Source organism: Cervus elaphus, chromosome 28 (assembly GCF_910594005.1).
Source record: "Cervus elaphus chromosome 28, mCerEla1.1, whole genome shotgun sequence".
In the NCBI taxonomy this organism is placed as follows: Eukaryota; Metazoa; Chordata; class Mammalia; order Artiodactyla; family Cervidae; genus Cervus; species Cervus elaphus.
Window position 1 is genome coordinate 44548073 of NC_057842.1, and position 27479 is coordinate 44575551.

At 37.0% G+C, this 27479-nt stretch overlaps 1 protein-coding gene across 7 annotated transcripts in view; it reads left to right on the forward strand.

The window, feature by feature from the left end:
- PDSS2 (decaprenyl diphosphate synthase subunit 2) overlaps positions 1–27479 on the forward strand; it is a 273201-nt gene that overhangs the window by 53793 nt on the left and 191929 nt on the right. For 5 of the 7 annotated variants that reach the window (XM_043889762.1, XM_043889765.1, XM_043889764.1 and 2 more), the window contains exon 2: positions 3676–3726. The exons of the other annotated variants lie outside the window; for them this stretch is intronic. In XM_043889762.1, coding sequence (XP_043745697.1) covers positions 3676–3726 — 51 coding nt within the window. The remainder of the gene's footprint in view (positions 1–3675; positions 3727–27479) is intronic. 7 annotated transcript variants of the gene reach the window in all.

The window sequence follows — 27479 nt, forward strand, 5'->3', positions numbered from 1 at the left end:
CTTTCTTATTCATACAAAAATAATGGTATCAGTGAAAATGAGGGTTAAGGATTTGCTAAGAAAATTTATGAGCATCTCATTTTGTAGTATCTACCCAGGGTCTCTAGAGACAATTCATTTAAATGAAAATTGCTTATATTTCTAGAAATCCAGGCTGCTGCTTCACTTTGTCATGCAAGTGAGAATGCTGCTCACTGGTCCGAGGCCACAGGTGCATCTACAGGCCTGTCATCTCATCTTTCAGTTCAGTTCAGTTCAGTCGCTCAGTTGTGTCCGACTCTTTGCGACCCCATGAATTGCAGCACGCCAGGCCTCCCTGTCCATCACCAACTCCCGGAGTTTACTCAAACTCATGTCCATCGAGTCGATAGTGCCATCCCGCCATCTCATCCTCTGTCGTCCCCTTCTCCTCCTGCCCCCAATCCCTCCTAGCATCAGGGTCTTTTCCAATGAGTCAACTCTTCGCATGAGGTGGCCAAAGTATTGGAGTTTCAGCTTCAACATCAGTCCTTCCAATGAACACCCAGGACTGATCTCCCTCAGGATGGACTGGTTGGATCTCCTTGCAGTCCAAGGGACTCTCAAGAGTCTTCTCCAACACCACAGTTCAAAAGCATCAATTTTCCGGCACTCAGCTTTCTTCACAGTCCAACTCTCACATCCATACATGACCACTGGAAAAACCATAGCCTTAACTAGACGGACCTTTGTTGGCAAAGTAATGTCTCTGCTTTTTAATATGCTATCTAGGTTGGCCGTAACTTTCCTTCCAAGGAGTAAGTGTCTTTTAATTTCACGGTTGCAGTCACCATCTGCAATGATTTTGGAGCCCAAACAAATAAAGTCAGTCACTGCTTCCACTGTTTCCCCATCTGTTTCCCATGAAGTGAGGGGACCAGATGCCATGATCTTAGTTTTCTGAATGTTGAGCTTTAAGCCAACTTTTTCACTCTCCTCTTTCACTTTCATCAAGAGGTTTTTTAGTTCCTCTTCACTTTCTGCCATAAGGGTGGTGTCACATGCTTATCTGAGGTCATTGATATTTCTCCTGGCAGTCTTGATTCCAGCTTGTGCTTCCTCCAGCTCAGTGTTTCTCATGATGTACTCTGCATATAAGTTAAATAAGCAGGGTGACAATATACAGCCTTGACGTACTCCTTTTCCTATTTGGAACCAGTTTGTTGTTCCATGTCCAGTTCTAACTGTTGCTTCCTGACCTGCATATAGGTTTCTCAAGAGGTGGGTCAGGTGGTCTGGTATTCCCATCTCTTTCAGAATTTTCCACAGTTCATTGTGATTCACACAGTCAAAGGCTTTGTCATAGTCAATAAAGCAGAAATAGATGTCTTTCTGGAACTCTCTTGCTTTTTCAATGATCCAGTGGATGTTGGCAATTTGATCTCTGGTTCTTCTGCCTTTTCTAAAGCCAGCTTGAACATCTGGAAGTTCGCAGTTCACGTATTGCTGAAGCCTGCATGGAGAATTTTGAGCATTACTTTACTAGCATGTGAGATGAGTGCGATTGTGTGGTAGTTTGAGCATTCTTTGGCATTGCCTTTCTTTGGAATTGGAATGAAAACTGACCTTTTCCAGTCCTGTGGCCACTGCTGAGTTTTCCAAATTTGCTGGCATATTGAGTGCAGCACTTTCACAGCATCATCCTTCAGGATTTGAAATAGCTCAACTGGAATTCCATCACCTCCACTAGCTTTGTTCGTAGTGATGCTTTCTAAGGCCCACTTGACTTCACATTCCAGGATGTCTGACTCTAGATGATTGATCACACCATTGTGATTATCTGGGTCTTGAAGATCTTTTTTGTACAGTCCTTCTATGTATTCTTGCCACCTCTTCTTAATATCTTCCGCTTCTGTTAGGTCCATACCATTTCTCTCCTTTATCGAACCCATCCTTGGATGAAATGTTCCCTTGGTATCTCTAATTTTCTTGAAGAGATCTCTAGTCTTTCCAATTCTGTTGTTTTCCTCTATTTCTTTGCATTGATCACTGAGGAAGGCTTTCTTATCTCTCCTTGCTATTCTTTGAAACTCTGCATTCAAATGGGAATATCTTTCCTTTTCTCCTCTGCTTTTCGCTTCTCTTCTTTTCACAGCTATTTGTAAGGCCTCCTCAGACAACCATTTTGCCTTTTTGCATTTCTTTTCCATGGGGATGGTCTTGATCTCTGTCTCCTGTACAATGTCACGAACCTCCATCCATAGTTCATCAGGCACTCTGTCTATCAGATCTAGTCCCTTAAATCTATTTCTCACTTCCACTGTATAGTCATAAAGGATTTGATTTAGGTCATACCTGAATGGTCTAGTGGTTTTCCCTACTTTCTTCAACTTAAGTCTGAATTTGGCTATAAGGAGTTCATGATCTGAGCCACAGTCAGCTCCTGGTCTTGTTTTTGCTGACTGTATAGAGCTTCTCCATCTTTGGCTGCAAAGAATGTAATCAATCTGATTTTGGTGTTGACCATCTGGTGATGTCCATGTGTAGAGTCTTCTCTTGTGTTGTTGGAAGAGGGTGTTTGCTATGACCAGTGCGTTCTTTTGGCAAAACTCTATTAGCTTTTGCCCTGCTTCATTCCGTACTCCAAGGCCAAATTTGCCTGTTACTCCAGGTGTTTCTTGACTTCCTACTTTTGCATTCCTGTCCTCTATAATGAAAAGGACATCTTTTTGTGTGTTAGTTCTAAAAGGTCTTGTAGGTCTTCATAGAACCGTTCAACTTCAGCTTCTTCAGCATTACTGGTTGGGGCATAGGCTTGGATTATCGTGATACTGAATGGTTTGCCTTGCAAACGAACAGAGATGATTCTGTCATTTTTGAGATTGCATCCAAGTACTGCATTTCGGACTCTTTTGTTGACCATGATGGCTACTCCATTTCTTCTAAGGGATTCCTGCCCACAGTAGTAGATATAATGGTCATCTTAGTTAAATTTACCCATTCCAGTCCATTTTAGTTCGCTGATTCCTAGAATGTCGACATTTACTCTTGCCATCTCCTGTTTGACCACATCCAGTTTGCCTTGATTTGTGGACCTAACGTTCCAGGTTCCTATGCAATATTGCTCTTTACAGCATCAGACCTTGCTTCTATCACCAGTCACATCCACAAATGGGCATTGTTTTTGCTTTGGCTCCATCCCTTCATTCTTCCTGGAGTTACTTGTCCACTTATCTCCATTAGCATATTGGGCACCTACTGACCTGGGGATTTCCTCTTTCAGTATCCTATCATTTTGCCTTTTCATGCTGTTCATGGGGTTCTCAAGGCAAGAATACTGAAGTGGTTTGCCATTCCCTTCTCCAGTGGATCACATTCTGTCAGACCTCTCCACCATGACCGGAGGGTCTTGGGTGGCCCCACACAGCATGGCTTAGTTTCATGAGTTAGACAAGACTGTGGTCCTGTGATCAGACTGGCTAGTTTTCTGTGATTGTGGTTTTAGTGTCTGCCCTCTGATGCCCTCTAGCAACACCTACCATCTTACTTGGGTTTCTCTTACCTTGGACGTGGGGTATCTCTTCACAGCTGCTCCAGCAAAGTGCAGCCGCTGCTCCTTGGACATGGGGTAGCTTCTCTCCGCCATCGCCCCTGACCTTGGGCATGGGGTAAATCCTCTTGGGACCCGCCAACTAACCTTTCTGATCTTTTTCACAGGTGGTGGAGAGAAGATGGGGAACAATGCAGTTTCCAGATGTCAAGGTCTAAGTAGGTCAAGTCAGACCCTTTTTGGGAATGTCTCTTTCACAATGGTCAGGATACCAAAGCATATTGCAATGGTTAGCAGAAAACTGACAAACCCACCAGAATTATTTGAGGAGATGGCAGTTTGTGGATTAAATTGCTCCATTAATGATTTTCCTTTCCTTAGATCAAACTCAGATATAAGATTCCTCTGCATCTACTACTGTGAGAAAAAGATAAAAGACAGAACCCTAAGTTTGGACTTCCCTGGTGAATTTTTATTCATTTATTTATTTTTATCAAAGTATAGTTGATTTACAGTGTTAATTTCTGCTGTATATCAAAGTGATTAAGTTATATATATATATTTACATATATATGCATTCTTTTTTATATTCTTTTCCATTACAGGATATTGAATATAGTTCCTTGTGCTAAACAGTAGGACCTTGTTTTTATCCTGGATTATTTTAAAATTTTCCATTGCTTTAGATCTTGAGGAAATATTTGAAGATTTCCTTTATTACCGAGAGTGATTGCTACTTAATGTTCTTTCAAACTCAGAAAATCACTTTATGGTGAAAGTAAAAAATTAAGCTTTTGAAAGATGTTTCTTCTTGATTAAATGTGATTCAGTTAGTTTCAATGTTAAAGACAATAAACCCAGCGTTTTGCTCTGTCTGAATCTTGAGAGCACCAGGCATTTTGGACAAATCAGTTAACTAGTTGGGCCTTGTTCTTTTGTAAAATGAGAAAATTTAGACTAGTGAGCTCTTGGATACCTTCCAACTCTATAGTATGTGGTCTTATGACATGAGTGGCTGTATTAGATTTTACCCCAAAATGAATAATTACCAAATAATGTCAATGATTTAAATGTAAACCTAGCCCTGCCGTGAGCCTTCATAAAACACAGAACAATGTTTGCTGTGTTCAAATGACATTTTAATATAGGATCGACTTTTTAGTTTTTGTTTTTTTTAAATCTATGTCCCCAATTATAATTGTTTAAATTATAATCTTTCTGCATGTATCTAATATGCATTAGGTTACTTGTCTAATTTACAGATATCTTTTGTAAATTGTTTTGATTCCTGTATATGGGAATTCAGAAGCAAAGTTCAGTGCCAGATTTTTCCCCCTGTGAATACATATAACTATTTCTTAGTTTTTAAAATGTGTGTTAGAGTTGGTTTTCGAAAAGAAAAATTTGCAGCTGCCTTTTCAAAGATGCTGTTTTAGAGGACAGGCTAGAGAATGAAGAGAGTGGGGAAAGGGAGGTTAACTTTACCTTCATTTAACGTGAAGTTCCAAGGTAGATGTTCTGTTTACTTAACAATCAATAAGATATTTAAATATTACATATGCTTTTCTGTAGACTTTTTACTATGCCTTTCATGGGATATCTTGTTGTTCCAGTAAGCCACCCCGTTAGATATTTTAAGCAGTGTATTTTTGCTGATCTGTACAGTAGTGATTTTTATAGGTGGAATTGGCAACACCTGGAAACTTATAGATTTGATGAAATTTCCAGGCCATATAAAATTGCTGCTGTGAACTTAACATGTAAAAGAGCATTATAACTCTGCATCCGTGTTTGCTTGGCCTGGTGTGGTTGTCTGTTTCTTGGAATGGACACAGAGAAAGAAATAAAAAGGCACAAATAAATAAACCAGCTTTTCTCTTTTTGTGTCTTCATCAAACCAGTATTTGCAGAGATCCTTCTGTTCCTCCTCTCTTTATAGTCCACCAGACATTTCATATTTGAAAGACTGTGTGAAGCTTACTCCTTTGATCCCTTCTCTTTGAAAGGATTCCCAAATGCCAGCATTCCTCCTAGTTAAGTTTTCATTCAGCTTTTCTTTTGTTTTGCTTCTTAATTTAATGGTAAATTACAGATTATTTATTTTTTAAAAGATGTTTCAGCTTGCAGACTTGAGCTTTTAATTTTCTTGGTTTCACTGTCCTATAGTAAAAATTAGTCTGTCTGGCATTAGCTAAAACTTCCTCACTGAGTACACATGCAACAATAGCCTAACATAAAGAATAATGATAGTTGGTTACAGCCATGACCCTAAGGCAGTGCAAGATACCTAAATGTTGTCTGATTTATTCAAGAAAGATAAGATCACATCAACTCAATTTGTTGTACATTTTGTTCCAATTCATTTGACAAGTACTAGTCTATGTCTAGTGAGTGGATATTAAACAGACCACTCCATTCCCTAATCTAAGAGGGTACGAGGGTGTTTGTTGTGTTTTATGTCAACTCTGCTGTAGAGATGTTTTGCATGAAAGATGTTTTTAATTAAAAATTCAAGAAGGTAATACTGGCACCCCTTATATTAGGATCATGTTCTGAAGATTTCTCAAATCTTCAGTTATCAATTCAGTCGCTCAGTTGTTTCCAATTCTTTGTGACCCCATGGACTGCAGCACGCCAGGCTTCCCTATCCATCACCAACTCCTGGAGCTTGCTCAAACTCATGTCCATTGAGTTGATGCCATCCAACCATTTCATTCTGTGTCATCCCCTTCTCTTCCCACCTTCAATCTTTCCCAGCATCAGGGTCTTTTCTAATGAGTCAGCTCTTTGTATTAGGTGGCCAAAGTATTGGAGCTTCAGCTTCAGCATCAGTCCTTCCAATGAATATTCAGGATTGATTTCCTTTAGGATTGACTGGTTTGATCTCCTTGTAGTCCAGGGAACTCTCAAAGAGTCTTCTCCAACACCTCAGTTCAAAAGCATCAGTTCTTCGGCTCTCAACTTCCTTTATGGTTCAACTCTCACATCTCAAATCTTTCCTGTCCTCAAAATGGTTGAAGGCTAAAAATAGAAAGAGATGGAATTCAGAAATCAGTACTCCTCTGGAAAGCCTCGCTATAGCAATACTTTCTTCTAAGCATTCACATTCCCAGACTTTTTTTTTGAAGATTCATTTGAGCAAACTTTTATTGAACGCTCACTATATATAAGATAATGTGATAGGAAATAAACAACAGCGTCAGGAATGAAGGGAAATAGAACTATGCTATTGATAGTTTTATGGCTGTCAAGGACTTCACACTCTAACAGTTCCTTAAATTAACTTTCAGGCCTGTAGTTATAAATCTGGAAGAGTTTTGGTATGTTTTATTTTTGAAATTTGTTTGAGCATTCTGCAGCAGTCAGCTGGAAAGCACCAGGGAGGCGAGTGATCTATTCAAAAGTCCAGAAGTGCGTGTGTGTGCTATCATAATATAGCTTTATTGAGATATAATTTACATATGATAAAATTCATCTTTTAAAGAGACTAGTTCTTTGAGTTTTTGTATACTCACAGAGTTGTGCAGCCATCACCACTTTCTAATAATTTTATAACATTTTCATCATTCCAAAAGAACTGAACTCATTAGTGGTCACTTTTCCTAGTCCTCCACCATCAACCTGAGGTAACCATTAATCTGGCTTCTTTGTTTATGGATTTGCCTATTCTAGATATTTCATGGAAATGGAATTATAGAATATTTGTGTTTTTGTGTCTGGCTTCTTTGACTTTGCATAGTATATTCAAGGTACATCTATTTTGTAGCATATATTAATACTTCATTTCTTTTTATGACTGCATAATACTCTGTTATATGGATTTGCCACATTTTATTTATCCATCAATCAATTGCTAGATATTTGAGTTGTTAACTACTTTTTTGCTATTACAAATGATACTTCTGTGTACATGTGTATGTTAGTTTTTATATAAGCTGTGTGTTCTAATTTCTCTTGGATATACCTATGAGTGAAATTATTGGATCATATGCTGACTTTGTTTAACCTTTTAAAACTGTTTTCCAAAGTGACTATATAGCTTTTCAATTCTATCATCAGTGAGTGAGGGTTCTAGTTTCTCCATACCATCATCAACACTTGTTCTCTCTTTTATGATTTTAGCCACCCTAATGGATGTGAAGTGGTATATCACTGTGGCTTTAGTTTGCATTTCCTTAATGGCTAATGACATTGAGCATCTTTTCATGTACTACTTAAGTATTTTCTTCAGAGAAACATCTATTTCAGTCCTTTCCACATCTAAAAATTGTGTCATTTGCCTTTTTGTTGTTGAATTGTAAGAGTTCTTTATATAATCTTGGTACAACTCTTATCAGCTATATAATTTGCAAATATTCTCTTCCATTATGTGGGTTGTTTTTTCACTTTCTTGATAGTATCCTCTGTAGCACAAAAGTTTTTAATTTTTATGACATCCAACTTATTTATTCTTTTTTCTTTTGTTGCTCATGTTATATCTGAGAAGCTATTGCCTAATTCAAGGTTATGAAGATATACTCCTGGTAATTTCTTCTAAGAGTTTATAGTTTATTTCTATGATCCATGTTAAATTAATTTTTGTATATAGTGTGAGGTAAGAGTCCAGCTTCATTCTTTAGTATGTAGCTACCCAATTGTCCCATACCATTTATACCGTTCTTTCCACATTGAATGAACTTGGCACCCTTATCAAAAACTAACTGATTTTTAAATGTAAGAGTTTGTTTCTGGATTTTCCAGTCTATTCCATTTATCTGTTTATTTATCTTTATGCCATTGATACACTGTCTTTATTATTTTTGCTTTGTAGTAGGTTTTGAAATTCCACACATGATATTTTACTTTTTACTTTTCCTCAGTGCCCACAACTTTTGGTTACCAGTTTTCAAATCTCACTTTTTAATATTTTTCAGGCTGATTTGAGACTGTGCCCCTACTAATAATTCATTGGTTTAGGATCTTAATTATTTGTTGTTGTTGTTTTGTTGCCCAGCCCCACCCAAAAGTATTAGCTTCTTAATTGGTTGTTTATGTTAATTCATTCAGCCATTTTTGTTTTTTACCTGCTGCATGTGACATATAGGTATTGGGGGGTATAACAATGAATACGTCAGATATAATCTATATTCTCATAGAATTTACATTCTAGTTGGGGAAGCACAATAAATAAGTTTAAAACAATTAGTGTGATGAAGGGAATTAAAATAATCTTTATAAAAGTTAATCTAATTACTTTCCTGATTAAAATTCTTCAGTGACTTCCCATTACTTTCAGGATGGAGTTCATATTTCTCATTTAATTTTAATATTATCAAATTATAAGAGAACTTTTTCCAACATTAACATCTTTCAGTAAGTTCCCTACTATCTTCCTTTGTGAATATTTCTTTTTTCTTATAAACTGTGTATCTAGTATTAAACCTCTTAAAATTTTATCTGTAGCTGTAAAAAATTTGCAGCAGACTCTTTTTATCTTAACATATTGGCTTCTGTATTGCCAATATTGGCTTGTATATTATAGTATACTTTAATTACTGTAGTTTTAATGAAATATGTATAAGTAAGATGAAATATTCTAAAGTATATTAACATCCTAAAATGGAAGTCAAAAAGTACAGCTGCAAAAGTTATCCCATAATGAAAGCATTTTAGTTGCATTGCATGAAACTCAGTCATAGCAGATCTAATTGTGGTCTTTGAATGTGCCAAATGTTCTAAATATTAAATTCTGCCTTTGACCATACTGCCTAGCTTGTTTAAAAAATATCTAATGAGTTTACTACTTCAGTTTCTTGGATATGGTAAGTAAACATAAGCAGTATCATAAGAAAAAATGGAACATATCCATAAATGAGGTTAAAAAAAAAATCTTGTGTCCAAGATGACCAAGAGGATGAGTCAGTTTTTTGTTGCCATAAAGAAATTTTGTTGTTACTGAGTATTTAATAGTATTTTAAATATACTTTAAAACTCTTTGATTTAAAATTGTTTTCTATTTCAATTGGTGATGAAACACAAAACCCAGAAGAAAACAAGGGCTGGATTTGGCCCCTTTCTAGCCTTATGATAATGGAGATCAGTCAAGAAAAGCACCTTATCTCCTAGCTCAGTAGTTTAACAAATATTTATTGAATGCTTACTGTGTGCCACATACTGTTTTATGCACCAGGCATGCAATATACTCATGGCAAACAAGGCTCCTGCCTGATAAAGAGAAAAGAGGGGATGGTGTCTTATATAATCTAGTGGGTATTGTTTTACCTAAAATAAACCTTAATTTTTTTCCCTCTTTTAATACATTCTGTGCCTCAATTTAGATTATTAATAACTTTTGGGGAAAGAAATAGTAGAAAAATAAATCTGTATCTCTTGAGACTTCCAGTTTCTGCTCTAACACGTGAAGAGCTTAGAAGTTGTTGCTCCCCTTCTTCAACAAGAAAAAAAACTCTGAAACTGAAAATCAGTAACTTTTAATATATTTCTCAGAGTTGAGGTCATAGGACAATCATCACTCTGAAAACTAGAGAGGTGAATACAGAGCACCAGCTGCTGCAGTTTGTAGGATCACTTAAATGATAACTTACTAGTTGCTTGAAGACTGAGTGTGGACTAGCTTGAGAGTTAAGAACTCCTGGGAATCCAGTCTAAGGAGATCCCCACGCTTTTATGACTTTTGTCTCCAGATGTCTGACCACTTTTCATGTTGAAGATCTGAGAAAAATCCCTTATGTTTCTGACAGGTGGAAAGGGAAAGTAAGCATTTTGAAGTGCTCCCAGTCCTCTTTTCAGAAAGGAGGGCCAAGCCGTCCAAGGAAACTCCTAGAGCTTTATCTCACCTAGGAAAGGGCAGTTAGGCAGCTCAGACCCCTGTATGCTTTCTTTCTCATATAACGGGATGGAAAAACACTAAGAATTTCTTTTTTAGAGGGACTCAGACCCACTAAAAAAACAAACAAACAAACAAAAAACCAAAAAACCCAAACTGAGCATCAAAGGAGTGAAAATAATGAGTTATAATTCATTGAACCAAATAACGCGTGAGTTCATACTGATGAAAATAGGTAGGTAAAAGAAAAGAGAAATTTCTTTGTTAAAGTATCAATATAATGCCAACTATGAAAGTAGAAAGAATAATCGAAATAGAAAATCAGCAATTGGCCTCCATCAAAATAATTGTTTTAGGCAAGAATCATCAATAGACATTAAAATTGGTAGGTGGTTTATCAGTAATGGAATATTTTGATAGTTTCAAAGTATCCGCCCATAATATTCCTATTAATTACTAAGGGAAAAATAGTAACTGCTGACATGGTCTCCTTTGGTGTCTGCCGCCAAGGACTTTGGGCCTCTGGATACGCGCAGGGCTCAGCCTTTGGACCGTCAGCTGGTGCCCGGATTTGGCCCTTGGCGCCGGAGCCGCGCGCCTGGGCCTGTGCGCGGGCTCTTGGGTGCGCCTATGGCTGAGCCGACTGGCGGTGCCGCCTCTGCTCTGCGGCCAAGCCGGGGGCGGCGGGGCGAGGCGGCGTGGGTCTATCCTGTGCGCCTCCCCGCCGCAGGCACCCGGTGGCGGCGGGACGACCTCCATCCTGTAGGCTCCACGCCACGTGGCAGGCGGTCTCCACCTGGGGAGAAATAGTAACTGGAGGAAATCAGCAGATACCACCTTAACTAAGTTGTAAACCCAGCCTCGCCAATATTGTGCCAAATTGACCTCAACGTTACTTCCATGGTGTTCCTGCCAAAAATGCATAACCTGAAATCTAATCATGAGAGAAATTAAAAAAGGCTCAATATGGGGGACTATCTACAAAATAACTTTTAAAATTTTGTTTTCAAAAGAAAAAACAAAGACTAAAAAACTGTTCCATGTTAAGGAGACTGACAGCCGAATGCAGTGTGATCTGGGATTTTCTTTTGCTGTGAGAGGCGTTTTTGGGATGATTGGCAAAGCCAAATGGAGTCTGTTGATTAGATAATCATATCGTATCACTGTTAATTTCCTGATATTTGTACTGAATTATATAAGAGAATGACCTTGTTTTTAAGAAATACACAATGAAGTATTTGGGGTAAAAGCTCATCAGGCTAGCAAGTAGCTCTCAAACAGTTCAGGAAAAAATGAGTGTTTTATATAGAGAAAATAATAGAGCAAATTGGTAAATTGTTAACATTTGGAGAATATGGGTGAATTGTATGTCGAGATTTTTTCTGCTAGTCTTACAACTTTTCAATGAGCCTCAAATTATGGCAAAATTAAAAGTTAAAAGGAAAAAATTACTCAACAAAAAGAGTTTTGCTCTAAGGCACTTGAGATTAGTAATTTATATTTGTCCTCCCTAGGGACTTTAAACATTTCTCTTTTCCTTCTTAATCTTGTTGGGAAAGGAAAGGAGAGACTCTAGAGTAGAAAGTGACACCCTTGGTGATCACCTGATAAGTACATAGAAAGAAAGAAAGGGAAGTTGGTCAGTCGTGTCCGACTCTTTGTGACCCCATGGACTGTAGCCATGTACATAGGGCTGTTCAAATGATCTGTTTTGTTTCTGACCTGAACCACTTTTTTTCTTCTTAGGCACTTGGTACTTAGGGAAAATGCAGCTTAAATGCCTTTCTCAGTGTATGTGTTGGAATGGTATAGCTTCAGTAAAGATGTTTTACTCACCAAAAATTGAGTATTTCAGAAGACCTAAGACATGGTCACCATAACTGTAGCCTGAATTCAGAGACTTACCTTCAATCTCTTGGGTTGCTAGGACGAGCTTATGCTAGCTATCATAAATGACACTATTAATGTCAGCTGGGTAGTGTTGGACATGCAAATTCCTACAGTAAAAATGGAATCCACAGTGAAATTAGGGTCCCTCCATTTCCTACAGTTCCCCTTTGGTAACGGTATCTAACTGCTCTTTGATCATCTCTATCAGGATATTGACTATGCATTTAAAATTGAATTCCTCATATCAAACCCATTTCTCCTACAACCCTACAATCCACTTGGTTGCTCAAACTACAGATCTGGAACATAGCCTAAATTCTTTCTTCTTCCTGATTCTCTAATCCATGTTCATTTAACTCCTTAAATTTCTGAGCTCTACCTTTTTCTCAGTCACTACTATTACTGCCATAGTTTGGAGCTGCGTCTTTGGCCTCTGTTTATTCTCCACTCCTCCTCTTCCCCCCACCAAAGATATCTGATCTTTCTATTGTCAGGTCTCCCACCCCCGACCCAAATCTATATGCTGTATAATCTGTTGAAGTGATCTACTGAAATATGTCTTTACAGTCTTTGCTGGTTCCCATTTCCTACAGGAAAACTTCAGGCTCCTTAGCTTGTGTTACAAAGTGCTTATTTTCTAGCAACCTACCTACCTCTCCATCTCATTTCTTGCCACTTCTTACCTTGTATGCCTCTGCACTGCAACAATAATAGATTTCTTAGAGTTCCAGGATATTACCAAGTTGTTACTCAACTGAGTTTTTGCAGATGCTGTTTTCTCTATGTAAAATGTTTTTCCTTCTCTCTCTACTTGGCTAAAGAGCTTGCTTTTTAAACATGGTAGAATGTAATAATATGGAACTCCTCTTGTTGCAAGTATCCCACAGTATATAAAAAACAAATGGTGTAGTTTAAATACACAGCTTAGCTCACAAGAAAAATAGCAAACTCTCAGAATGCCAGAAAGTAAGACGTACCCCAAAGTCACAACAGTAAGCATATTACAAACTAGTGTTGTGTTGGCCTTCAGTGGGGAGAGAGGGTTATTGGACCAAGAAATAGACTCTCCTGAGTTGGGGCTTGAGTCTTAATGTCCATTCAGGGACAGAAAATGAACCCTTGGGCTTTTAAGATATAGGGAGTTGCATACCCTTGCATAAAACCAAAATTTGAAGGGCTACACAGGGAGAAGGCTATCTAGAGAAATTTTATGCTGGCTCAGGAAGACTGCAAGCAATGTTGTATTCTTAAAAAAATAAGGTCACAGATTCAGAGGTTTAAAACGAGAATATTTCAATTACAAGGACTGTTGCAGGAAGGAAAGAAAACAGGTTTCTAGCCAAAGGCTGGGGACCACCATACTCTGCTTCCTTTGTGCATCAAAATAATGGGCTTTTTTGTTACACATCAGTACAATTGTACAATTGAAGACATGCCTCCATGCACTAAGAATTGGCTTGTGGTCAGCTGGGGAGGAATGAACCTGTGACACTCAGGTGGAAGATAGAAGACTCTGCCACATATATGAGGAAAGGGGTAACTGAAGTTTGTAGTCCTAAGTTAAAATTTTCAGAAGGGTGATTAGCAAGGGTGCTGATAACATCCACTTAAAAGAGGTTGTATTGTTTGTTCAGTAAAACCTTTCTATTATATGTTAGCATGCAGTACAGTTTTATTACAGAGGGATATTTCCTCAACAGTATCCACTTGAGACTCGGGATGGAAAAAAAAATCTAGTGAAAAGAGGAGATTTTGTTTTATTTATCTATTGTTGCATAAGAAACCACTCTAATAAAGTTTGTGATTTAAAACAAGTCATCATCTATTTTACTCACAAAACTACAGATTTGGTGGGGCTGAACAGAGATACATCTGTGCCCCATATGGCGTTGGAGTGGCTAAACTAAGGCAGGGGGAGTCACTTTTCAGGTGGTTCAGTCACATGGCTGATATGTTGCCGCTCAATCACCTGGGAGCTTGACTAGGGCCTCAGTTTCCTTCCCCATGAGCCTCTCCATGGGCTGATTACACTTCCCACAGTACTTGGCTCAGTTTCAAGAACAAGCACCCTAAAGGAACTAGCAGGATGTATGTGGCATTTTAATGACCTACCCTTTGGAGTTATAGGGTCACTCCTACCATATTCTGTCAAGGTAGTCACAAAGGCCTGTCCAGTTTAGAGAGATAGCACATAGATTCTACTGCTTCACTGGGAGAAATGTCAGGGTCTCAAAGAACAAAGAACATTTGAAATGGGAGCTGTTATTGTAGCCAAATTTGGAAATATAGTCTGCTACCATCCCCAAACCTGTGTCTTATTGTGAATTTCAAGTCTGATTTTAACCTGCTTATGTGGTATGAGATCCTTAAACCCAGAATAAGGAATTGAGATTCCTTTGTAACCACATCATAATTTGGCCTTCTGGGACTACAGTGTTAACAAATGCAAAACTGGTTTGGAGTTACATTGCCAGAATCCAGAACATATAAGATTGTCATGATGAAAATAATACCTAGTGGTGTACACTCAAACAGAAATGACAAAACATGGACATTACCCACCAGAAATAAAAGGAAACAGGAGACTTCGCATCTTCAAAACCAAAGATAGAGGAAAATATGAAATGGGCTGTAAACTAAGTGATTAAAGAGATTAAAGAAAGAAAATAAGGAAAAGAATAAGAAAAATAAAATAAGTAAAGAAAACGTTTCTATAAAAATGCTCGTCCAGCATCATCTCCTCTCAGAAATATGTTCTGTTCTCTGGGGGTAAGCTGTGCAAATCACTGTTGTGTCGTTTAACACACTTTGTTAACTGCTTCCTCCACCCTACCCCCACCCCGCAACCAATCTCAGTTTGGAGCACATGGATTTGGTAGCAACTGAACTTCGTTATTTTTATGTCCAAGGCTTCGCATTTAGTAGGTTCTGGTACTTAGTATGTTTTCAGCAATTGTCAGACTAAATAAAGACTGCCTAATTCCATGTTAAATTATAAAAATGAAGAATTAAACCAGAACATATCTAATTATGTTAGCAGTTTGGATGAAGAGATCAAGTTTTTCTGTCTTAACATTGCATTGACATTGGCAACAGTACTAAAGAGTATTAGCTGCCTTTAGTTGTTTAACTAGTGATAATTTATTAGATGTTCACAGAATCTCCTTTTTGAAGAGAAAATCTTACTCATTTTTTTAAGGAAAAAGAGGTTTCTCTCTTAAGAAGTAACCCAGGTCTGGAAATGGGGCAGAAGGCTATGCTAAAACTTCTATGTTATCCATCATCTAGAGTGAGAAAAAGCAGGAGGTTTGAGCTCCAGAACCACGAGTTTTGTGCTTAGTGAACTGTGGTCTCTAGCAGAAAGAAGGCGGTGGATAATTCCTTTCTCATCCTTATAGAGAGGCACTAGGCTAGTAGGTGGTTCAAGGGAGGAGAAGAATGGTTGCTGCTTTCTCCTTTCAGCTTTACAGAAAAGTTATTGATGACACTTTTGAAGGAAAAATAGCTAGGCCCAGATACCTATTCCTGGTTGATCATATGAGAATACAAGGGAGCAAACTAAGACAGTAAACTGTTTCAGATTCAGAACAAGCCCTAAAATGTAAATTTAACACCTTACATCCTATTTGTAGGTAGTATTGATCATAATAGTATAAAAATATTGCAATAAATATGGTAAAATTATTTCTTTAAGATAAACCCATTTTATTAGTTCTAGTTCTTATTAAAGCCTGTTTATTTTTAGTCAGATGTAATAAGCTAAAAAAATTGCCATTACTTAATATATTTGTAAAACGGTTTGTTGAATTTATTAATCAAAAAAAGTCAAGTGCATAGGTTTAGTTTTGGAACTTCTTTACAATTACCTATATATTATTAGGAAACATGAAAAATCAACACCTAGAATTGGAAAGTGGTCATTTAAATTTATTACTTGATTAAAACTGAGTAATTCAAAATTTTCAGTTGCTAATATAGAATGATTCTAGCATGAATTATATGTTATTCATGTAACACCCTTTTGACCAAGGAAAGAATTATTTTTGTTTACTTTATCCCCTGCCCATGTGACTAAATCCAGTTGCCATGAATTTTCCCTAAAAACAGTCTACCTAGAAATTCTTAGAGTAGCTACGACTGAACTACGAGATTTACTCAGTCTTATTGACCATGGTTTTTTAAACCAATAATGTGCAGCAGTAAAAGAGAAATCAAGAGCTAGGATGAAAAAAGGAAGCTGGTACCTGCTGGAACTTTTGCTAGGCACCTTGCCTCTGGCACATAGTTTGTTGGCCCACTTTCCTGACTCCCTGATATAATATAGGAAGTCTATAACATAAGAATATAAGTGGCTATCACTTTCTTTATAACTGGGTCTTTTAAAAGAATAGAATCTCTAGTATTTTGAATGAGTGTAGTAAGATATGAAAGGAAAAATTAGAGTTTGGGTCCTTGGTTTGAATTTTGACCTTAGTCTCACTGTAAGCAAATTACTTAGTTCTTCTGAATATCAGGTTCCTTATCTGTAAGGGAACAAGTTGCCTGTCAGGGTTGTTATGAAGATAATTGATACAATGCATATTCCCTAGCAGTTGCTTGCATCAAAATAGGAACTCAGAAGATAATAGGTCCTGTCCCTTCCTCTTAGACTCTTGGACAAATTGTTTAGTTTATGAATAGTTCTTCGAGGAACTGGCATCTTAAAGTATCATAGATCACAAGATGTTTTAAGACTTAGCTGATTTTTTTGGTCCTGGACTTGTCTGTCTTCCTTTATTCTTAGTAATTCTGACTAATGCATAGCTAGCAATTTTACATTACACAGGAATAATTTTACTCTAAAATAACCTAAATCAACATGCCAGAGAATGCAATATTTATGAGAATAATTATTTAGTAGATTATAGAGAAACTATCAGTTAAAATAAATGAATATATGGGGTAACATGTAACATGCAGATAGTTTCTTTGGCATATTAGGTTGTCCTTGAGTCTTGATATATTCAGTTTAATCTTAACATTGCATGTATGCATGCTAAGTTGCTTCAGTCATGTCCGACTCTGCAACCCAATGGACTGTAGCCCTCCAGGCTCCTCCATCCATGGGATTCTCCAGGCAAGAATACTGGAGTGGGTCGCCATTCCCTTTTCCAGGGGATCTTCCCTACCCAAGGATCGAACCTGCATCTCCTGCGACTCCTCCATTGCAGATGGATTCTTCACTGCTGAGCCACCGGGGAGGCCCCAATCTTAACAATATCCTCCTCTTAATATGGGAGCTAGAGATAAAATCTAAAATACTCTTATTTCCTTTCTCATTTTACCTGAATTTTGTGTATCCCAATTCTTTGGTAAAAAGAAGTTGGTCCATTTAAACCAAGTTGAATGACTGTGGTAACCTATAAATTGACCTTAGTGAAATTTTACAGGAAAGTCTCTTATTCAGTAAGCTTTTCTTTGGCTTTTGATGGTTGACATTTTTTTTTTTTTAAAACACTCATTACATCTGTATTTAAAGAGGTAAAAAGAAGGATTGCTCTGATTGTGAACTAGAAACTAGAGGCCTAGAGGTACCTAGATTTTCTTAGCATCGTAAAGAGCTATCTTGCCTTCTGCCATTTGAAAGGAGGTGATAAATTACATTATTCTAGAGCTGTTATCTGTAGGTTGAGGATTGATGTTTGCTAAATGGGGAAAGAACAGAATTGATGTTGAATACTCTGCATTATAACTGAAGAGGGAGAAATTAAAATTTCATTATTTTTTAATATTACTTCCTTATCTTTGAAATATACTCCAGCTGTGCTTAGGTGGCAGACATTAGATTCAACATTGTAAACCACAGCATACTATCTTTGGAGATTCTTTAATTTTGCAGATGTTATTGGATGCCAAGTTCCCAATGGAAACTACAGATCAAGAATTTTTCTTTTACTGATGAGATTTTTGTGGAAATCAGTCTGGTAGGTTATTCAGATCTTTGCTTGGGCTTGCTTTCTTCCAATTGGGTTACTAAATAGAACTACAAATTGAGATACCTTTGAAGGTGATATTGTATAAGTGACCCAGAGAAGAGTTGCTCGTGTGTTCACTGGTCTATCCTACTTACTGGTGAGTGGTATCTAAATTACTCGGGACTTTGCTGGTAATTTGTACTAAAAATATTTGAACCTCACAATGATGATTCTGTAAGTTTTAACAAACCTGCCACAACTCTCCAGCATAATCCAGAGAGAACTGTAACTAGAGGATGGTATATGAGGTGATATTCTCTAAGGTGTCTCTTGCTCTTTATCACTCCACCTCTTTAGTGGTTCCAAACCTCAGAAGTTCAAAACTATGGCTTATTTTTCATAGTTGAAAAAACTATTTCTCACTGTTAAAGGTCTTTTGGGATTCATTTTGTGCCTTAAAATTGCTTATTACTAAGTTCTTTTAAATCACTTAATAGTAATAAGTTTTGTGGAAATATGTGTGTTCTTTTTTTTCTAATGGCCTTTTACTTAGTAGTTAAAAATATCTACAGAAAAGGGTTGCCAGCTTTGTCATGGGTCAAAACAAATACAAAATATATATGATACATATTTATCATTTCAGCAGTAAACGAAAATAAATTTGCCAATTATCCCATCATGATAATCTAACATATTTTGAGTGGCAACCTTCCAATATTTTTCCTTTCCAAATTTATATCATATTTATATGTTTTATATAGATGTTGTCATAGTATGTATGTAGTTATGTTTGACTTTTCATTTTGGCTAGATGTGCACATTTTCCATATTGCCATAATCCTCATACTTATTTTTTAACAACTATCTAACATTCTGTCCAGTTGAATATACTTCCTTTTTATTTACCCTTTTATTTCCAGATCATCAATTGTAAATTTTACCACAGACTCTTGAGTCTTCTCTTCTATAGTTCAAAAGGATCAATTCTTGGGCGCTCAGCTTTCTTTATGGTCCGACTCGCACATCCACACATGGCTACTGGAAAAACCATAGCTTTGAAGGATGGGCCTTTGTCGGCAAAGTAATGTCTCTGCTTTCTAATACGCTGTCTAGGTTGGTCATAGCTTTTCTTCCAAGGAGCAAGTGTTTTTTAATTTCATGGCTGCAGTCACCATCTGCAGTGATTTTGGAGCCCCCCAAAATAAAGTCTCTCACTGTTTCTGTTGTTTCCCCATCTATTTGCCATGAAGTGACGGGACCAGATGCCAGGATCCTAGTTTTCTGAATGTTGAGTTTTAAGCCAACTTTTTTACTCTCTTTCACTTTCATCAAGAGGCTCTTTAGTTCTTCACTTTCTGCTGTAAGTGTGGTGTCATCTGCATATCTGAAGTTATTAATATTTCTCCTGGCAATCTTGATTCCAGCTTGTGCTTTATCCAGCCTGGCGTTTCGCGTGCTGTACTCTGTGTATAGATGAGTAAGCAGGGTGATGATATGCAGCCTTGATACACTCCTTTCCCAATTTGGAACCAGTCTATTGTTCCATGTCCGGTTCTAACCGTTGCTTCTTGACCTGTATGCAGGTTTCTCAGGAGGCAGGTAAGGTGGTCTGGTATTCCCATCTCTTGAAGAATTTTCCACAGTTTGTTGTGATCCACACAGTCAAAGACTTTAGCATAGTCAATGAAGAGGAAGTAGATGTTTTTCTGGAATTCTCTTGCTTTTTCTATGATCCAACAGATGTTGGCAGTTTCATACAGAAGAGATGTAAAGATGAATAAAACGATCTTTCTCCTCAGTTTGGTTTGTAATCTGATGAAACTGACAGAATTAACCAGATGATGCAGTAGTTTGACAGAAATTGAATGTAGATAGGGAAATTGCTGGGGTGAAAAATTTTAGAATATTTACTTGGCTACTAGATTCTAACTTGAAACCAGAGTGTTAAGGCTGTTGATGCTGTTTTTGACTGATTATTGGATCTTGGAATAAAAAAGTAAAATTTAGGATTCTATTGTAAGTCTCTTTATGGCATGACCTTGCACTGATCCTCAAATTTATTTAAGTGGCACGGTACATTGAAGTCATTTTCCTTCAAGTGAAATTTGGTAAGCCCAAAATGACCGAAATCACGTGCCCACTGGATTGTAGTAGTAGCTATTAACAGCCTAAGAAAACTGTATCGTAAAGTATGGAAAGGCAATTTGAGAAGATTTTTGTCCATTTTGATTTTTTATTTCCTTTTAAGTGGGGAAACTCAGTATTGTCCAACTCTTAGCAACTTGGATCAGTTTGAAGACCAAGAATGGTTTGGAATCCACTGGCTATAATGAACATTATATCTGAGACTAGAGGTAAAAGAAAGCAGCAATACCAAGTTTGGTTATTTGAAAATATATTTCATATAACATGTAATGTCTAGTATTTCTTATAGTTGTCATGTTCAGTTAACATTACATTATTATTTTAAAGTACAAATTGAAAATTCTTAAATTTATGTGAAATTAAAAAAAATCACCTAACTTAAATCTTTTATCAAACAAAGTAAGGTAAAAATAAACTTTGAACTTTAAAATAATGGAAATAAAACATTTTAGCAGCAGAGGTGATGTTATAATGATTATTTTATACTGGAAGAATAATTATATTCTTATACTGAAACAATTATTGTGCTGGAAGAATAATTATGGTAGGACAAACTTATTAGTGAGAAGACTATGTCAATTTTAACATACCTTTTTCCTGTGAACTAGGAAAAAGTCAGGATTACTCTGGTTTGAAAGTACTCTGCCTCTTGAGCAATTTGATAACCCCCTGCTATAAGATGAAATCTAATAGTGAGTCTTCCATCTACTCTGCCCACCCATGTTCAAGGTATTCAGCTAGTTGGCAGCCCATACTGTAGCACAATCCCCTATTTTGATTACAAAAGGTAGAGTCAATTTTGTGTTGCTCCTTTTTTAAATTCAACTTTGTTGAGGTGTTATTTATATACCATAAATAATTTTTAGTAACTGTATAGACTCATGTAGCCATAATCATTGTCTTCTTTTATTAACAGAACATTTCCATCATTCCAAACAGTCCCCTTGACCCCACTGGCAGCTGGTCCTTGCTCTAACCCCCAGCCCCAGGCTGCCACTGATCTGCTTTCTTCTCCAAATTTGTCTTTTCTGACATTTCATATAAATGGATTCATATAATACATAATGTTTTGCATCTGGTTTCTTTTATTTAACATAATGTTTTTGAGATTTTCCATTTTCTAACATGTATCTGTATTTTGGTCCATTTTTATTGCTGAATAGTATTCCATGGTATGGATATCCATTACCAGGTAATGGACAATTGGAGTATTTCCATTTTTTTGGCTCAGATGAATAATGCTGCTGTAAATATTCATGACAAATTTTCATAGGTTTACATGAAAACATAGGTTTACATAGGTACACATAGGTTTACATTTCTTTTGTATTAGATACCTGTGAATGGAATTGTTGGATCCTATGGTAAATTTATGTTTAACTTTTTAAGAAATTACCAAACTGTTTTCTGAAGTACAATAACTGCCATTTTACATTCCCACTGGCAGTGTATGAGGGTTCCAGTTTCTCCACAGGCTCATCAATACTTGATATTATCTCTCTTTTTTTATTGTAGTCAGTCTGCAATATGGGTTTGCAGTGATATCTTGTGTGATTTTATTTTGCATTTTCCTAATGACTAAAGATGTTGGGCACCTTTTCACATGCTTATTAGTCATTGATATGTCTTCTTTGATGAAGACTTTAGTTTCAGCTCTTTTACTTAGGTCTGTGATTCGAGTTAATTTTTGTGGATGGTTTGGGATGAAGATCTAAGTTTATATGTATAATGATTGGGAACAAGGTAAGATTGCCAGTTCTTGCCACTATTTTCAACATTATGTTAATGTTTAGAGCCAACACAATAAAAACTTAAAGACTTCTAATTGGAAAGGAAGAAATTAATCTTTTATTCAAGTCACATTTATGACTTTTCAGTTGTTCCAGCACTATTGAAAAGATTCTTTGCCCACTGAGTTGTGGGCAACTCTATAAAAAATAACTGTGGGTACTTCTATAAAAAATAACTGACCTTAATGTTAAGGATTTATTTCTGTACCCTCAACTCTATTCCATCGATCTGTGTGCCTGTCTTTAGGCTAATACTACACTGCCTTAGACCAACTGATTAGACTACTTGACCTGCCTCTTGAGAAATCTGTATGCAGGTCAAGAAGCAACAGTTAGAACTGGACACGGAACAACAGACTGGTTCCAAATTGAGAAAGGAGTACGTCAAGGCTATATATTGTCACCCTGCTCATTTAACTTATATGCAGAGTGCATCATGAGAAATACTGGACTGGATGAAGCACAAGCTGGAATCAAGATTGCCGGGAGAAGTATCAATAACCGCACATATGCAGATGACACCACACTTAGGGCAGAAAGTGAAGAAGAACTAAAGAGCTTCTTGATGAAAGTGAAAGAGGAGAGTGAAAAAGTTGGCTTAAAACTCAGCATTCAGAAAACGAAGATCATGGCATCTGGTCCCGTCACTTCATGGCAAATAGATGGGGTAACAGTGGAAACAGTGACAGACTTTATTTTTGGGGGCTCCAAAATCACTGCAGATGGTGACTGCAGCCAGAAATTAAAAGATGCTTGCTGCTTGGAAGGAAAGTTATGACCAACCTAGACAGCATATTAAAAAGCAGAGACATTACTTTACCACAAAGGTCCATCTAGTTAAAGCTATAGTTTTTCCAGTGGTCATGTATGGATGTGAGAGTTGGATTATAAAGAAAGATGAGCACCAAAGAATGGATGCTTTTGAACTGGGGTGTTGGAGAAGACTCTTGAGAGCCCCTTGGACTGCAAGGAGATCCAACCAGTCCATCCTAAAGGAAATCAGTTGTGAGCATTCACTGGAAGGACTGATGGTGAAGCTGAAATGTCAATACTTCAGCCACCTGATGCGAAGAACTGACTCATTTGAAAAGACCGTGATGCTGGGAAAGATTGAAGGCAGGAGGAAAAGGGGGCAACAGAGGATGAGATGGTTGGGTGGCATCACCAACTCAATGGACATGAGTTTGAGTAAACTCTGGGAGTTGGCAGTGGACAGGGAGGCCTGGCGTGCTGCAGTCCATGGAGTTGCAAAGAGTCGGACATGACTGAGCGACTGAACTGAACTGACACTGGCTTAGTTACTGTAGCTTTTTATTGAGGCTAGAGAGCATAAGTCCTCCAACGATGTAAATTTTAGACTCACCTTACCAATTTCTATAAAAAATTTACTGGAATTTTGATAGCTGTTGTATTGAATCTGGATATCGATTTGGGGAAGATTAATATCGTACGTAACAGGGCTTCCCTGGTGCCTCAGACAGTAAAGAATCTGCCTGCAATGCTGGAGACCTGGGTTTGATCCCTTGGTTGGGAAGATCCCCTGGAGAAGGGAATGGTTACCCACTCCAGTACTCTTGACTGGAGAATTCCATGGACAGAGGAGTCTGGCAGGCTGCAGTCCATGAGGTCATGAAGAGTCAGACACTTCTGAGCGACCAACACACACACAAAATATCTTAACAGGGCTTCCCAGGTGGTGCTAGTAGTAAAGAACCTGCCTGCCAGTGCAGGAGACATAAGAGAAACAGATTTGATCCCTGGGTTGGAAAGATGCCCTGGAGGAGGTCATGGCAACCCATTCCAGTATTTTTGCTCAGAGAATCCTACGGACCGGAGCCTGAAGGGCTATAACCCATGGCGTCACAAAGAGTTGGACACAACTGAAGCGAGTTAGCATGCATACCATATCTTAACAGTATTGAGGTTAACAGTCTGCAAAAATGGAATGTTTCTTATTCAGATCTTCTTTCATTTTTCCCAGTAAAGTTTTATAGTTTTAAGTGTTAAATATTGCATTTTTACAGGGGGAGGTTAGGTTTATTCCTGAGTATTCTTTGTAATGCTATCATGGATAGAATTGTTTTTTAAATTTAATTTTTGCATTTTTTGCTACTATAGAAATATAGTTCATTTTGTATATTGATCATGTTTATTCTGATACCTTAAAAAATGTTGTATAAATTCTAGTATTTTTATTGTAGGTTCCTCAAGATTTTGTACAAACATGATCACCCCTGAATAAAAACATTTTTTCTTTTTCCATTCCAGTTTGAATGCCTTTAATTTTTTATTGCACTAGCTGGAAATATTAGTACAATGTTGAATAGAAAAAGCAAGAACTGCTGTTCTTATCTTATTCCCAGTATTTGATGGAAAATATTCACTCTTTTGATCATTTTATGATGTTAGCTGTAGGTTTTTTATAGATGCCTTTTATTAGGCCAAGGAGGGTCTCTTCTGTTCCTTGTGTATTGAGGGTTTTTATCGTGGGTATTGGATTTTGTTAAATGTTTTGTCTCTTGAAATAGTCATTGTTTTTTTTTTGTTCTTTATTCTATTAGTATAGTATTGTATTACTTGGTTTTTAGATGTTAAACAAACTGCTTTCCTAGGATGACTCCTACCTGGTCGACATAAATGAGCCTTTATTTGTGTTGCTGAATTCAGTTTGCTAAAATTTTGTTGAGGGTTTTTGGGTCTGTATTTGTGAGGGATGTTGATCTGTGCTTTTCCTGTGATGTTTTTGTCTGGCTTTGGTGTTAGGGTATACTGGCTTCATAGAATGAGTTGGGAAGTTTCGCTTCTCTTTTTTTTTCTTCTCTCTTTTTAGAGAATTTGTGAAGGACTGTTAGTATTTCTTTTTTGCAAATATTTGATAGATTTTGCCAGCAAATCCTGAGATTTTTTGGAGAAGATTTTATTAAAATTCCATTTATTTGCTTGTTATATAGGTCATCTATATTTTCTATTATTGTCTCAGTTTTGGAAATATGATTCTAAGAATTTGTCCATTTTTCTGAGTTGTCTAATTTGCTGGTATAAGGTTGTTTATAGTACTCCCTTGTGTGCGTGCTCAGTTGCTCAGTCATGTCCGACTCTTTGCAACCCCATGGACTGTAGCCCACCAGGCTCCTCTGTCCATGGGGTTCTCTAGGCAAGAGTACTGGAGTGGGTTGCCATTTCCTTCTCCAGGGGATCTTTCCAGCCAAGTGATCAGACCCTCATCTCCTGCTCGGCAGTCAGAGTCTTTACCACAGAGCCACTGGGGAGCCCTAATCTCTTCTTAAGTTGCGTCCTGTAAAATTTGGCACATTGTGTTTTCATTTCCATTCAGTTCAAAATATTAAAAATTTTTTTCTATATGATTTTCTCTTTGACCCCTGTGGTATTTAGAAGTATGTTGTTTAATTACTGATGATGTCAATTTTCTCAGACTTTTTTCCCTTGGAGATCTTTGACTTAATTCATTTGTGGACATGGAACGTGCTTTTAATGATTTAAGTCTTTTTAGCTTTATTGAGACTTGTTTTGTGGTCCAGCATACTACATGTGTGCTTGAAAAGAATGTGTACTCTGTACTCATTGTGTGGAGTACTCTATCAGTGTCAGTTATATCATGTTGGTTGATAGTGCTGTTAAAGTCTTCTGTATCCTTGTTGATTTTCTGTGTTGTTCTATAAATTATTGAAAGGGGAGTATTGGAGTCTCCAACTTTTACTGCTGAATTGCCAATTTCTCCTTTAAATGTTCAGTTTTTCCTTCGCTTTGGGTCTCTTACTATGTGTATATACATTTATAATTATTATGTCTTCATAGTGTACGCATGCTGTCATGATTATGAAACGTCCTTCATTGTCTCTGGTACCATTTCCTGCCTTAAAGTCTGCTTTGTTTGATATAAATATATCCATTCCAACTCTCTTATGGTGACTATTTGTATGGCATATCATTGTCTATCCTATTACTTTTAACCTATTTATGTCTGTGTCTAATGTGTGTCTTTTGGATATAGCATACAGTTGGGACTTCCTTTTTAATGTAGTCTGAATATCCTTGCCTTTTGAGTCAGGTATTTGGACAATGCATATCAGATCTAATTACTGATATAGTTGGCTCTAAGTCTGTCTTTTTTTTTTTTTTTTTTTTGTATTTATCTCAGGTCATTTTTGTACCTCTCCTTCTTTACTCCCTTTTTTATGTTACATACATATATTTTAGTATACCATTTTGAATTCTCAGTTGTGCTTTTTAAAAACTATATGATTTTGATTTATTAGTGGTGGTTCTAGGATTTACAGTGCATCTTCATTTATCACAGTCTGCTTGAAAATGACACTAATTTTAATTCCAGCAAAATGTAGAAAGTTGCTCCAGTATATCTCCTTTCCCCCTTTGTTTGTGTTATTATTATTAATCTGTGTATAGTATCTGTATATATTATAATCCATCAATACATTGTTATAATTATTCTTTTATATAATTTTTCAAAATTTAAGAGAAGAAATGAGAAAAAAATTATAGAAATTTTCACATTTACTCATATATTCACTATTTCTGGTGCTCACTGTTTATTCGTGTGGATTCAGATTGCTATCTGATACCACTCTATTCAGTGTGAAGAACTTCCTTTAGTATTTTTTTGTAAGGCAAGTCTTATAACAAATTTTCTCCACCTTTTGTTTAGCTCAGAAGCCTTTATTTCACTTTTATTTTTAAAGGATAGTTTTAAAGGATATAGAATTCTTAGTTGCCAGCCTTTTAACCCTAGCATTTAGTTTATATTGGCTGCACTGTGTGACTTGCAGAATCTTAGTTCCCCGACCAGGGATCAAATCCCCTGCAATGGAAGGGTGGAGTCCTAACCAGCTGGACCGCCAGGAAATTCTCTTTCCCACAGCAATTAATTTCACTGCCTTTTGGCCTCCATCATTTCTGGTGAGAAATCGGCCATTATTTCCTTTGTACACAGTGAGTCACACTTTTCTCTTACTATTTTCAGTATTTTCTCTTTGTCTTTTAACAGTTTGTCTATGACGTGCTTAGGTGTTTTGTGCCTGTTCTATAGTGGATTTCATTGAGTAGGTTGGCTCTATAAATTAATATTTTATTTATATTTAGGAAGTTTTCATCCAATATTTTATTAGTTTTTCCTGCTCTTTTCCTGCTTTTCCTTACCTTCTGAACCCTTATCACACATATTTTAGTTTTGTCTCATAGGTCTCTGAGGCTCTCCTCATTTTTTTTTTTTTAGTCCTTTTTTGCCCACTGTGTTCTTCATACTGAATAATTTCTATTGACCCATCTTCAAATGCACTGGATTATGTTTCTGCTATCTCAAATCTACCATTGAACCTCTCTGGTGAAAT